Source organism: Diceros bicornis, chromosome 13 (assembly GCF_020826845.1).
Source record: "Diceros bicornis minor isolate mBicDic1 chromosome 13, mDicBic1.mat.cur, whole genome shotgun sequence".
Taxonomy (NCBI): domain Eukaryota; kingdom Metazoa; phylum Chordata; class Mammalia; order Perissodactyla; family Rhinocerotidae; genus Diceros; species Diceros bicornis.
The window spans coordinates 9141213-9155205 of NC_080752.1; the positions used below are offsets into that span (position 1 = coordinate 9141213).

The following is a 13993-nucleotide window of genomic DNA, read 5'->3' on the forward strand; positions in this document are numbered from 1 at the left end:
GCGCGCCTTGGGAAGAGGAAGGTTAAGCCCGCGGGAGTGATCTCTGCCGCTCTTTCCAGCCCCGCCTGGGATTCCCCTCCCAAGCGCGGGTCTTTTACGTGTCCTGCCTAGATCCCTGCCCTGCCTCCCTCAGTCTGGACCTGCCATCCGCGCTCCAGACTGGGAAATCCTCCTTCTCCGGACTCGGGCGCCTCACCCTCCCCAGGCCTCGGATTTTCACTCCAGCCTCTCTCTCTCTCTCTCCTGGCCTGCAGTTACCTCCCTCCCCTCAGGTATCTCTCCCCACCCCCATTCACGTCCACCTGGGACCATTATCCCGACCCCACCTGTCTCCTGCCCCCACCCCAGACGTCTATCTACTCTTCTCTGCTTGGACATTTCCTCTTTGGCCTGCTCTCCTGCCTTGGCTAATTGGCGACCGACACTCTTACAGTTTGGGCCCAAACCGTAGCCCCTGCCTGGGTTCCCTCCATCCGTGCTCCCTCTTTAATTAGCCCATCCTCTCAGTATTACAGCAGCCCGCTCTTTACCAGGCCCTGCTTCTGCACTCTCAGCTGCTGGGTGCCTTTGAACTTTAACTGATGGATACTTGAGGTCTTATGCTCCTGGCCCCAGGATGGTAAGTGTGGGCCTAGGGGAGACTGTGGGTATCCTTGTGTTTTGCTGTAATGGGCTCAGGCTGCAGGATCCATGCAGGTACTTAGTTTTCGTTCTCCCCTTAACAGAGGAGGAGCTTAGCTCCTAGCCAGCTGGCCAAGAGAAAACCGGAAGGCAGACCATTTGCTGATGAAGACTGGCAGCCTGAGGCAGTGGTGAGTCCTCTGCCCTCAAGAGGATAAGGAAGGTGGGCATGTAGGGCCTCCAGCCGAAAGGAATCCTGATCTTGGTTTCTGGGGTTACATGGAATGAACCTGGTCACCTCCAGAAGCCTCTTCCATATGGTCTGTAGTTCTGTCTCTGTAGAGGCTTCTGGCGCCTCTTTCATAGGTGCTTACTATGTGTCAGGCATTGGACAAGATCAATAAAATCTTTGTCTTCAAGGTGCTTTCGAGAAGCTAATATAGCCTCAATTTTTCTGGTAAGAAGAGGTGTTCCAAAGCAAAAGAGCAGGTTGGTCTGGGCCCTTTGTCTCCCTTGCAAAAAAAGGGCTCCCCAGCAGCAACTAGCAGTTTGCTCTTTTGCTCTTTGTCCCCTGCCCAATGTCACAGACTAGTAGAGTGTACTTGGCCTACCTTAGGGTCCTGAGCTCGTTTAGGCCTAGATTGGAGGGGTGGTGCCCTTCCAGTCCCTGCTAATATTCAAGTACAGTGTGTTTGACTTTGGACTGGGCCCTGTGCTCTGCTCCTTGCCTTGGAGGCTTGCTGGGGCTGGCTGTGGGCAGGACCTATGTAAACCAAAATCAATAGGGCAATGGAGCATGTACTTCAGAGAGAGAGCAGTTCAAGAAGCAAGGGCTTGGGGCCGGCCCCATAGCTTAGCGGTTAAGTGCGCGCGCTCCGCTGCTGGCGGCCCGGGTTCGGATTCCGGGCGCGCACCGACGCACTGCTTCTCCGGCCATGCTGAGGCCGCGTCCCACGTACAGCAACTAGAAGGATGTGCAGCTGTGACATACAACTATCTACTGGGACTTTGGGTAAAAAAAAAAAGAAGAAGCAAGGGCTTGGCCATGGAATTTTAGAGGAAGAGATTAGCTAAGGAGGGTCTAGAAGGTGATTTTGGGCAGGGGTAGTATATGAGTAAAAGCATGTGTTGAGAGGGGAAGGAGCCTGGTGTTTGTTTCAGGTGTGTCTTACAGGATCATTGAAGCTTCAAATAGCTTGGCAAGCTGGTACAAGTGGGTTCTTGCCTGATGGCTTGGTAGCACTTGCTCTGTAAGTTGCACCGCTGGTGTGTAGGAGGCTCCTCTACCTGTGAGGAAGGCACATTGGCTGCCCCGTGCCACTTACATAGGTCTCAGACTTGAACTTGGGGCAGCGCTTGGTGCAGCTGGGTCATAAATGGTGCTGTCTGCTGCTGGTTGCTCCTGAAAATGCTTTTGGTGCTGGTGTCCTCACTGCCATGGTGTGGACTGACTGGGGAGTGACCTCAGTGGCCCAGGAGTTGGGTGCAGCATACTCTTGTCCCTTCTTTGGGAAACTCAGGGAGGGAAGCAAAGGGTTGCTCAATCATTCCTTGGGGTCTTTGGAGTGTAGATTTGGAGGGAGCATGACTCCATGCTACTGGTGAACTTGCCCTTCACAGGCCCACATCATTCGCCTCTTCTAGTGTCCCTTTTCACATTAGGCAAGTTCTTTTTTTTTTTTTGGTGAGGAAGGTTGTCGCTGAGCTAACATCGGTGCCCATCTTCCTCTATTTTGTATGTGGGATGCCTCCACAGCATGGCTTGATGAGTGCTGCATAGGTGTGCGCCTGGGATCTGAACCTGCAATCCCCGGGCTGCTGCAGTGGAGCAGGCGAACTTAACCTCTATGCCACCGGGCCAGACCCAAGTTCTTTAACCTCATTAAGCTCTAGTTTTCTCACCTGTTAAATAAGGATGATAATAAACCTATATCATAGTATTACTTTGAAGATGATACATGATAATATATGTGAAGAGTTTAACTGTGCCTGGTGCTTAATAAGCATTTTATTTTATTTTTTTAAATTTTATTTCTTTATTTATTTCTCCCCCCAAAGCCCCAGTAGATAGTTGTATGTCATAGCTGCACATCCTTCTAGTTGCTGTACATGGGACGCGGCCTCAGCATGGCCGGAGAAGCGGTGCATCGGTGCGCGCCCAGGATCTGAACCCGGGCCGCCAGCAGCCGAGCGCGCGCACTTAACCACTAAGGCACGGGGCCGGCCCAATAAGCATTTTAAATATTAGTTGCCATTGTGGTGAACTCTGTGGCCTTCCAGACTTCACCTTCAATACTCTCTCCTAGACTCCTAAGAAACGGAAATCCAGCAGTGAGACACAGACCCAGGAGTGTTTCCTGTCTCCTTTTCGGAAACCTTTGACTCAGCTAACCAATCGGCCACCCTGTCTGGACAGTAGTCAACATGTAAGTCGGAATTACCACCTGCCAATGTATGCATGTGTGCTGTTGTTTTGCATATGGACACTCCAACCCCTGGTGACTCCGCCAGTGCTGTACAGTGGCCAGCAGACAGGCTTCGGGGGAAGCTTTGAGACCTGGCCTCTTTCCTTAGAGATGTGTGCCTGACTTGGAGTCCCCCTTGTTTATAGGTACTTGGGCACCAGATCTCAGGTGGCTCAGATTCCAGAGGAAAGGAGGGTATGGGTGAGGGAAGGCCATGGCAGGGTGTTGGAACCAGGATCCTCATGCTGGCTCAGTGTCTGACTCTGCATATGGCTGTAGGGAGTACCAGAGTCCTATAGCTTTCACGTGTTTCCTCTAGTAAAATCAGTCATCTCCAGGGCAGGTTCTGTGCATTAGCTCATGTAATTCTCGCTCTCTCTCTTTTTTTTTTTTTTGTGAGGAAGATTAGGCCTGAGCTAACATCTGTTGCCAATCCTTCTCTTTTTTTTTTGCTGAGGAGGACTGGTCTTGGGATAACATCCGTGCCCATCTTCCTCTACTTTATATGGGATGCCGCCACAGCATGGCTTGACAAGCGGTGCATCCGTGCGTGCCTGCCATCCGGGCCCCGGCCGCCGCAGCAGGGCGCGCGGTTGCGCGAACTTAACCGCTACGCCGCTGGGCCGGCCCCTGTAATTCTCATTTTTTAAGATGAGGAAGCTGAGTCTCAGAGGGGTTAACTAATTTGCTTAAAGTTTCAAAGTAGTCAGATCTGCCTAGCTCCGAAGCTTTTTACCACCAAGCTTTCTGAGGGACAGTGATTTTGAGCTCTGTGCCTTTGGAATTTCTTTAGTGATAAGAGCACCAAGGGTGTCTTTTGTTATTCATAACAAGCCCCTTTCAACCACACCTGAGTTTACTTGAATGAGATGCCCTTTGTAAAGCACCTAACCTTGGGGGCTGCTTGTCAGGGGAACCAAGCCTATGATTAGAGGGTTGGAACCCTGACCTCTGGGGAGGGGAGAAAGGCTGGAGGTTGGGTTCAATCACCACTGGCCAATGATTTAATCATTGTAATGAAGTCTCCATAAAAAAACCCCAAAGGACGGGGGTTTGGAGAGCTTCTGGGTTGGCAAACAGGAATGCATCCATATGCAGGGAGGCTGGTGCACCCTGTCCTTTGGGACAGAAGCTCTTGTGCCCTGGACCCTTTCAGACCTCGTTCTGTGTATCTCTTCATCTGGCTATTCATTCATATTCTTTAATATCCTTTGTGATAAACCAGTAATCTAGTAAGTAAACTGTATTCCTGAGTTCTGTGAGCCACTCTGGCAAGTTCATTGAACCCGAGGAGGGGGTTGTGGGAACCTCTGACTTATAGCCTGTTGGTCAGAAGTACAGGTAACAACCTACACTTGGGATTGGCATTTGAAGTAGGGAGTGGGTGAAACAGTCTTGTGGGACAGAATGCTTCACCTGTAGGATCTGATGCTTGCTCCAGGTAGATAGTGTCAGAATTGAGGTAGAGTGTAGAACTCCCAGGTGGTGTTGAAGAATTACGCTGTGTGGAAAACGCACATATCTGGTGTCAGTTGTGAAGTGTTGTGGTAGAGAATTGAGAGTAGAGGAGACACGCAGGAGTGTATGTTTCCTTTACAGGGATGTTTTGAAGGAAAGATGGGAATCCGTAATGAAGGTTAGTTATTTGTGCATTCAGCAGACATTTTCATGTAGTAGTTGATAAATACAAAAGAATACATATATATAACATATGTAAGATATAAAACACAAAATAAGCACCTGTAAACCCACCATCCAGGACTAGAACATTATCAAAGCCATAATCCCTTTTCCTGTCCCCAGAGGTAACAGCTATCCTGGATTATGTTCATCATCCCTTGCTTTTTGTGATAGTTTTACCATATGTATATAATTCACTAAGTAATACATTGTTTGTTTCTTGAGCTTTAAAAATGGTGTGTAGTCCTCTGGGACTGTCTTCATTCAGGATTCATTCAAGTTGTCTGATGTAACTATATAACATAAGTGCAGGTGTGTTGAGAGTACACAGTAGGGGGGCTCACGGTCTGGACGTTGGTGAAGACCTGAATCTGAGAGATTTGCTGATTAGGTTGAGTCCTGAAGGATATGAGAGTTCAGCCAGGTCAAGAACGTGGGAAATGTTCTAGATAGAGGGAAGAGCCTCTGTGAAAGCGGTGAAGGAAGGGGTCCAAAAGACAAAAGTGCCTTGGGCCCACAAAGGTCATACTGCAGCCTTGGAGATGAGGACGTTAGCCTTAGACACCATGAGTGTGAAGTCCTGTAGGATGGCTGGGATTGGAGGTGGTTGCAAATGGGGATATGGAGCCTAGGAGGAAGGTATGGACTGGAAATAGTTTTGGGGTCGTTAGCGTAGAGATAATATTTGATACCTCTGAAGTATTTTGGAGTGTCAGGGTGGGTGTACAGTCAGAAAAGCTGAAGACTGAGCCCTGAGGAACACTGACTTTTGAGGAGGTTAAGCAGAGGAAGAAGAGCCCATTAGGGGACTCTTCTTATGAGGTCCCAGAGAAGTGGAATAGTGGGAGAATGGTGTCATGGAAGTCAAAGGCAGAGAATATTTGAGAAGGAGGGGCCAACTTTGCCTAATAAGATAAGGATAGAAACATGTCCATTGGAATTAGGGTCATGTAGGCCAATGGTGATCTTGGCCAGAGTCATTTCAGAGGAGTGAAAGGGGCAGAAGATAGATGTGAGGTGTGGGAGATAAGGAAGGGGAGACAGAGAACTCTTTCTAGAAGTTGGAAAGGGAGGAGATAAGAGGTCAAAAGAATTTTTGTTTTTAAGATAGTTAAGCATGTTGTAAATGCTGCTGAGAAAGCTAGTAGAGGGAGAGTTTGAGATACAGGAGAGATAAGGCAGAACTGATAGAGTGAAGCTCTGTAGAAGAGGGAGGTTTTGACCTTGGTGGGGAGGAGGAATACTCACCCTCTTCTATCAGAAGGAAAAGGTGGTAAACTAAATGAACAAAGGGAGAGCAGGCTGTCTCCCCTGCCTTTGTCAGAGTCTAGTGAGTAGTATCAGACCAGATTCCCCAAGGCTGGCTATTGCAAGTCTCTTGGGTTGTGCCCTCAGACATTTTTGGCCCGGGTCCTTGCAATTCTATGCTAGTTGCACAAGCCCACAGTTCTCCCTGCAGAACCTGTGGCTCCTGGGTTTTATTGAAAGACTTGTTAAATTTGGAGCATAAATTCTTGGCTATTCAGAGCCTGAAGTCTAGCTTTCTATATTGATAATCTTGAAAATAATATTTCAGTTTCAGAATTGAAAGCAGAATTGATACCAAATTGAAGAGTCCATCTCCTTCCTTTTCCTCTCCTTTGACTTAAGGGTAACTTTTTGTTAGCATTTTTCATAGATGGTTTTCTCATTATCATTGCTATTCATAATTATAATAACATGGTAACTAAAAATAGTCAATAAAAATTTTTATTCAGCTGCAAAGAAATATGCAAATAAAGAGTTGGGTCTTTCTCCAACCCTGCCCTTGTCATGTTGTTTAGTGTGATAATGAAGTTCAGTTCTCCACATTCCTTTTCTGTCTTCCAATGGATCACCAGTATTCATTACATTTTTCCTATTTGAAGTACATTGAGTTTTTAGAAATTTATAATGATCTTTATAGAAATAGGTCAGAATACACAGGTAAAAAATTCAGGGCAAGACAGGCTTGCTTTTTTTTTCTATTAAGCTACCTTTTTGCGAGAGGGGAGTTTTTTCCATCACTTCTTTTTCCCTAATGTATTCCCATTAAAACTACCTTTAGGGTTTCTGCTCTTGTTTTCTCTTTGCTCTCTTGGGTTCCAGCTCTTTTTTTGTTTGGGTTCACAGGCTATTGTAATTCTTCACAGGGCTCAGGTGTGTATAGACCAAAACTGTGATGGGAGTTGTCAGTTAGCTCAGGAACTGGTGCCATGGACTCTCCTGCCTCCTCTCTGCCCCACCCCAGCCCCATAGCCCAGTGCTGATTCCAGGCTTCCTGCAAGCCCTGAGGTAAAGGCAGCAAGGGCACCCTTCTCTGGGACCTACATGTGTTTGTTTCCTGTCACCTTTGTCCCACTTGATTTTTCTTGGTGATAGGCTTGCCCTTTCTCTTACGTCCCCTTTGTCATGTTGTTCTCTCTCTTGTGCTTTTCCATGGCAGGAAGCTGCTGAGTCTGGGCTGATCCACGTGGCTATACTCAAACAGGTTGGGTTAGGAGGCCATATAGCCCACTGGTTACAAGAAAGGGCCCTAGAATCAAGAAAGTCCTGCATCTGTCATGGCTGTGTGACTTGGGAAAGTGACTTAACCACTCTAAGCCTCAATTTGCTCATCTGTAAAATGGGGATACCAGTAATACATGGACCTCACAGGTCTGTCAGTAAGGATTAAATGATAATGTGAATGCAAGGGGCTTAGCACTGCATCTCGCGTACATTGTTAGCCATCATTATTGTTGTCATTTTTGCCTTTGTTAATTTTATTTTACTAATACTACTGCTCCTGTTGCTACCATTACTCTTTGAAGGGCTGTTTAATTCCCAAGGAGGCTGATGTAGGAATTGGTGTGGGAATTAGATGCAGTAGACAGAATTGATATGACAAAAAAAGAGTTGTGAGGTATGCTTGGGAAGATGTAGCCCTATAGGACAGTGGTTGAACCAGACATTGGATTTCCCTTTTAGTACTGGGGATGGGTAAGTTTGTGGTGCTTTCTTTTTAAGGTGCTGCAGCCTAGGGAATAGCCAGGTGTCCTCACTGGTGTGGTCTTTCATGAGCTAATGAGTCTGAGCCTTCTGGTTGGTTGACTGAGGCTCAGCACTTCCAATGGCACTGTGCTGTCCCTGGGTATTTGTAAAATCTTATGTAAAGCCTTAAAGATGGAGGCTGTTGTACAAAATCTAATAACCGAATATGGAGCACATCTTATGTTCTACTTACATCTGAATGAGACATAATCAAAATACAATGCTCTGAATGTATTACGATGCTTAAATAGGCATTTTAGACTGCATTTGTAAAAATATTGTCCCATAACATCTCCAATCAGTCCTGAATTCCTGTTTCTTCTTCTTTTAAGGAAGCATTTATTCGAAGCATTTTGTCAAAGCCTTTCAAAATCCCCATTCCAAACTATCAAGGTAAAAATGGAGGCTATTCTGTTTTTTGAATCAGTCATGTGTGAATGTGCCTGAATAGATAAAAAACCTCCGCTTTAGTAAATACAAGCTTAGCTTGGAATTGAAGATGTTAATCCAGTGGTGACTATGTATGGGGTGACCCTCCTGAGGCCTGCATGAAGGCTGTGTTTGGTGGCTTCAGCAAGGGCTGCCAAGAGTAACTGCCCCTCATCTGCTTGGTGGGGATGTGCCAGAGCTCAGGAAGCTCCTGGTGGGCCAGAGTGGCTGATGGACCCAGGCTTCATTCAGTCCAGGCGAGTTCAGTAGCCTCTCCTTTATGAGGTTGACTCTGTTGGAAGCCTAGGTCCTACAGACTTTGCCCCTGTCCTGTGTAGGGCATAGCATTGTGTTAAAACTGGGACTGGGGAGGGAGGAGGCCAGCTCTCAAGAACTCTCAGTCTTGAAAGACCCCTGTAGGGTTTCAGACCTTTCTAGAATTGATTTGAGTTGAGATGAACAAGATCTCGCCCCCTAGAAGTTTGTAGTTGAACGGGAGAAGTAAAATGGGAAAAACTTGTCTGAGCCAGACTGGGATAATGGTCAGGTGGAGGTGCCCAAACTGGGCTTGGAGAGGTTCTGGGAGAGAGAGGGTCATATGGGAGCTTAGGAGAGGTTGTGTAAAGGATAGGTGTTTGAGCTGCGCCTGCTGGAGCTACTCAGCACAGAGGCTCAGGTGACAGATTGTTGATTTCTAGGTCCTCTGGGCTCTCGAGCATTGGGCCTCAAAAGGGCTGGGGTCCGCCGGGCTCTCCACGACCCCTTGGACGAAGGTGCCTTGGTTCTGTACGAGCCTCCTCCACTGAGCGCCCATGACCAGCTGAAGCTTGACAAGTATGTGCGTTGGTATTTCTTGAGCAGTTCTGGTCCTCTGTAAGTACACATACCTGAGAGGGCAGAGGGCATTTTGGTGTGATTTCTCCTTGGGATTGGCATATGTTTTCGGAGTGCTGCCTTGACTACTGCACCATCCAGAGAGTAGGTAGGTGGGCAAGGAGAGTGCCTGGGGAAGAGCGTGTGGTCGCGTCCAGTTGGTGGGGGTTCCTTACCCCTTCCAGCCAGGCTCACTCAGGGGAGCAAGAAGGGTTGAGGTGATGGCATAGGGAACCCATCCCCCCTCCTAATTTTCTAACTCCTGGAGTGGGATTTGCTATGGTTTGATTATCAGGCCAAGAAGGTCCTTTCTTAGTCAACTGCCTCTGTGGCCTCTGGATGAGCAGGACACAACTTTCTCAGGACTTGCCCTTGCTCATGTCTGAGCTCCATTTTCTTTGCTGTGTTTTCTCAGGGAAAAACTCCCTGTCCATGTGGTCGTTGATCCTATTCTCAGTAAGGTCTTGCGGCCTCACCAGAGAGAGGTAAATGGGGGTGGGGAGAATGAGGTATGGGCTAAGGGGCTGAGCTTGGGAGGCTGCCATCTCTGTGGCAGCAGCAGTGTGGATGTCAAAGTAGGCTAAGTGCTGTTATTCTCCAGGGAGTGAAGTTCCTGTGGGAGTGTGTCACCAGTCGGCGCATCCCTGGCAGCCACGGCTGCATCATGGCTGATGAGATGGGACTGGGCAAGACACTGCAGTGCATTACGTTGATGTGGACGCTTTTGCGCCAGAGTCCAGAGTGCAAGCCAGAAATTGACAAGGCAGTGGTGGTGTCGCCCTCCAGCCTAGTGAAGAACTGGTACAATGAAGTTGGGAAATGGCTTGGAGGGAGGATCCAACCTCTGGCCATCGACGGAGGCTCTAAGGATGAGATAGACCAAAAGCTGGGTACGGAGGCTTAACAAAGATGGTTGCACTTTTCCACAAAACCTGCTCCTTTCTTATGTGTATACTCGCGGATGGCCAGGGTTGAGGGCAATGAAGGGGTGGAAGAGAAGAGAATTCCCATGGAATCTAGTTGAAATAGTCAGTTATTTCCAGGCTAAATTAAAGAGCTGTGAAACTGGTTTTTTCTTTAAGATATTCTAAGATTTGTCCCTTTGACAACTTTTCTGTTGTAGAAGGATTCATGAACCAGCGTGGAGCCAGAGTGCCTTCTCCCATCCTCATCATTTCCTATGAGACATTCCGCCTTCATGTTGGAGTCCTCCAGAAAGGCAGTGTTGGACTGGTCATATGTGACGAGGTACTTGACTCTTAGCAGTCTATGTGGTCGGAGAAAGTCTGTCAAAGTCTCCTCACTTGAGCACTGCCATCCAAGGGCTGTGCCAATCACTGGGAAATGCTGAGGACAGCGTGTTGCCTCAGAAGGCAATTGAGAGGGAGATCCCAAGATACCAGTCTGCCAAAAGAGGGAGTAAGCAGTGCTTGGAACTCGGAGGTGGGTGAGGTGCTGTGGACTGATTGATTTTGTTGCCTCCAGACAGTATTCCTAGATCGAAGAAGGACTTTGAAGGGTGGGAGAGATTTGGATGGGTGGAGAGACATGGTACAGTGTTTAGGGGAACAGGATCTAGGGTTAGAGAGACCTTTATTCAAATCCTGCTCTACCACTTACTGGTAATACGACCTTGGACAAGTTACTTAATCACCTGAGCTTCTGTTTTTGTGTCAGTAAAATGGAGTGATAATATCTGCCTCGTGAGATTATTGTGAGGATTAAATGAGGTGATTGAGGGAAAGCTCTTATCATAGTCATAAGACTTTGGTAAATGTCAGCTCTGGTTTTTATTCTGGGTTGGGGGGGACTCATGATCAGAAGCACAGAGATAGGAAAGCCCAGTGTGGACAATCCATATACCTTACAGTAATCTGTGTTGATTCTCTAGGACTAAGGGAAATATGGCAGTAGGTACTTCCAGGCCTTTTCCAGCACTATGCATGAATGGTGGTAGACATACTAATGCTTAGAAAGGAGTGATGGTGGGGCCGGCCCCGTGGCTTAGCGGTTAAGTGCGCGTGCTCCGCTGCTGGTGGCCCAGGTGCGGATCCCGGGTGCACACTGATGCACCGCTTCTCCAGCCATACCGAGGCCACGTCCCACATACAGCAACTAGAAGGATGTGCAGCTATGACATACAACTATCTTCTGGGCCTTTGGGGGAAAAGTAAAATAAATAAATAGAATTATAAAAAAAAAAAAGAAAGGAGTGATGGTGGCTGGGAGCTTCCTAGTGTAAAGAATTTTTCAGGACTCCAGGGAGCTTGCCTACCCTGAGGCTGCTGTCATTGTTTGCACTTCTTGGGAGAGTTAAGGTCACTTTGCACATCCTTGGAGCTCTAGTGGAGACCAGGTGGCTGAAAGATTTGGCCCTATCTGTCAACTGATTGACAGGCTTGACTGTGCTCTGGGGACTATAGATTAGCCCAGTATCTGAGGGTCTTTTGGGAGAGGACAGAGAAGAAAAGCTTACTTTGGGGTGCCTTACTTGCTAGTTGTGAGCTATTTGTCCTTAAGAAGAATCAGTCATTGTATGGAATGTCTGCCAACTTCTGATACCCTGATAGGCTGTTCTTTCTGGTAGGAGTAAGGGATTTAGCAGGTTGAGGTGGGGTATGTGTGTGACCACCTTGTGCAGCTCAGGGCCCTGGCATTTGCTTTATCACCATGGAGGGGGACTGTGCCAGGAGCCTGGTCCAGAGGCCAGGGCATTGAATAGGAAGGCAGGCTGTAGCTGTCAAGCCCTTGAGGACTGAGGGACATCTAAATTTTCTTCTGCTCTGTAGCATTCCTTTTCTTCCTCACTCTGTCCTGTTTCCTGAACTGACTCTGCAGGGCACAAGGGGCAAGGCTGTTTCTTGCCACACTGCAGCCGCCTGACCCTCCCTTCTACTCATCTACCTTTTATTTGTCGGCAGTTTGTCAGTTATCAGAGACCTGAGGAAGCCAAAACTCTGAAAGATAACCTACTCTAAGAGGAGAGAGTTTGTCCTGTTCAGACCCTGGAAAGGGAAGTTGCCACCCCAGGCTTTCATGTTCCCCGAACCCATAGCGCTTCCTCCCAGCTGATGGTTCTCTCTGGAACACACAGTTATGCATAATAACTCTGTACAAAATCCTTGATCCTCACAGTAATCTGAGTTAGGCAGGGCAAGTCAAAAGGCTTGGGATCAGCCCTGGCTTTGCTACTTGTAAGCATGATTGTGCAGATGAGTCTGCTGTGAGACTCAGTTTCCTTGTCTAGAGGGTAGATGGCACAGGGTCTACCTGAAAAGGACGTGATCCGGATCAAGAGAGGATATATGGAAGCCTTTTGTAACATGTACGAATAGGGAAGGGATTGACATCATCGTCATCTCAGTTTTGGAGATTAGGACACCAGCTCAGGGAAGTGCAGTGACTTGCTCAGGTCTACCCAGTGAGTACATAGTGAACTGGGACTTGAATTCAGGTCTGAGGTTTCAAGTCCTGCCTCTCTTTCCTATCTCTTACTGCCTTGGATATAACCCAAAGCTTGGTGTGGGAAGAAGCTTGGCTTAGGTATGGAAGGACTATCCTTGTGTGCCTCATCCAGACCCATGTATGTTCCTTTACAAGTGCTAGACCCCAAAACAAGTCAGCTGAAAGATGCTGGGGAAATGCATAAAAAAACAAAAATGCTACTCATAGGACTCATGTTTCAGAGAGAGAAGTGGTGGTGTTTAATCTTGGTATCATTTTTTGTTTTTAAAAAGAATAAATTGTGGGGCTGGCCCCATGGCCTAGTGGTTGAGTTCGGCATGCTCTGGTTCGGTGGCCTGGGTTCACGGGTTCATATCCTGGGCGTGGGCCTACACCACTTGTCAGCCATGCTGCGGTGGCAACCTCCATACAAAATAGAGGAAGATTGGCACAGATGTTAGCTCAGGGCGAATCTTCCTCAGCAAAAAAAAAAAAAAAAAAAGAAGAAAAGGATAAATTGAGAACTCTGCTAGAACCGAAATTCAGCAGCAGCTTATAAATAAGAGCTTTGACCACTCTTCATCGGGCCAAATGTTTAATTTGCTGACATGCCAGAGTTTGGGTTTTAATTTCATGGGTGATGGTGGCAGGAGCTGGGTCTGGAGCCAGGGAGGTCCCATAGGGAGCTGGGGTTGGCTTTCTCTTCCACAGAGACCCACAGGGATAGTGTGCCAGCCCAGTTCATTCACTGGGTTATTTATTAAGGGCCTGTTATGTGTCAGGCCCTGAGGATCCTATGATGCCTGCCCTCAGGGAGCTTCAGTTAGAGGGACCCAAGTGTTGATGCCCGTTTTCTTAGGGCCTTTTGGGTAATTGCTTCATAAGTTTCACGTTTCATTTTCCTCTTCAGCTCAAAAGTCTCTGCCTTCTGTTTCAGGGCTAGTGCTTGGAGCCTCCAGTCATTTTTAATTCAATTTAATTTTTTTTTTTTTTGGATGTCTTAAAAATTTTTTTTTAATTGAAGATAATTGACACAACACTGTGTTAGTTTTAGGTGTACAACATCCAGTCATTTTTTAAAATTTAAAATTCTATGTCTAATTTTTTAATAGCAATGTTGGTTATTCATTCATTTTTTCATTCAGCAAGCATTCACTGAACAGTGCTCTCTGTGGGGCTCTGTCCTATGCACTGAAGTTATAAAGGCACATCTGACATGGTCTCTGCCTTAAGAAAAGAAGTTCCTGCCCAGGTGAGGAGAGAAAGTATAGTAGAGAGTGATTAGTACTCTAGTCTACAGAGCGGTAGATGAGAGGCAGAGTAGCACAGTGCCCAGACTTTGGAATCATACAGACCTGAGTTCAAATCCAAGTTCTGCTACCTTCTACCAGCTTGATTTCGTATAATTTTATTTATTTATTTTTTTCCCC

At 47.2% G+C, this 13993-nt stretch overlaps 1 protein-coding gene across 4 annotated transcripts in view; it reads left to right on the forward strand.

The window, feature by feature from the left end:
* Positions 1-13993, forward strand: part of RAD54L (RAD54 like) — a 24255-nt gene continuing 10262 nt past the window's right edge. For 2 of the 4 annotated variants that reach the window (XM_058552311.1, XM_058552314.1), the window contains exons 1-9: positions 1-272; positions 508-619; positions 726-812; positions 2928-3047; positions 8150-8210; positions 8945-9080; positions 9535-9604; positions 9721-10009; positions 10243-10367. In XM_058552311.1, the coding sequence (XP_058408294.1) occupies positions 617-619; positions 726-812; positions 2928-3047; positions 8150-8210; positions 8945-9080; positions 9535-9604; positions 9721-10009; positions 10243-10367 (891 nt within the window). In that variant the 5' untranslated portion in view covers positions 1-272; positions 508-616. The remainder of the gene's footprint in view (positions 273-507; positions 620-725; positions 813-2927; positions 3048-8149; positions 8211-8944; positions 9081-9534; positions 9605-9720; positions 10010-10242; positions 10368-13993) is intronic. The other 2 variants (XM_058552312.1, XM_058552313.1) reach the window with 2 other exon arrangements.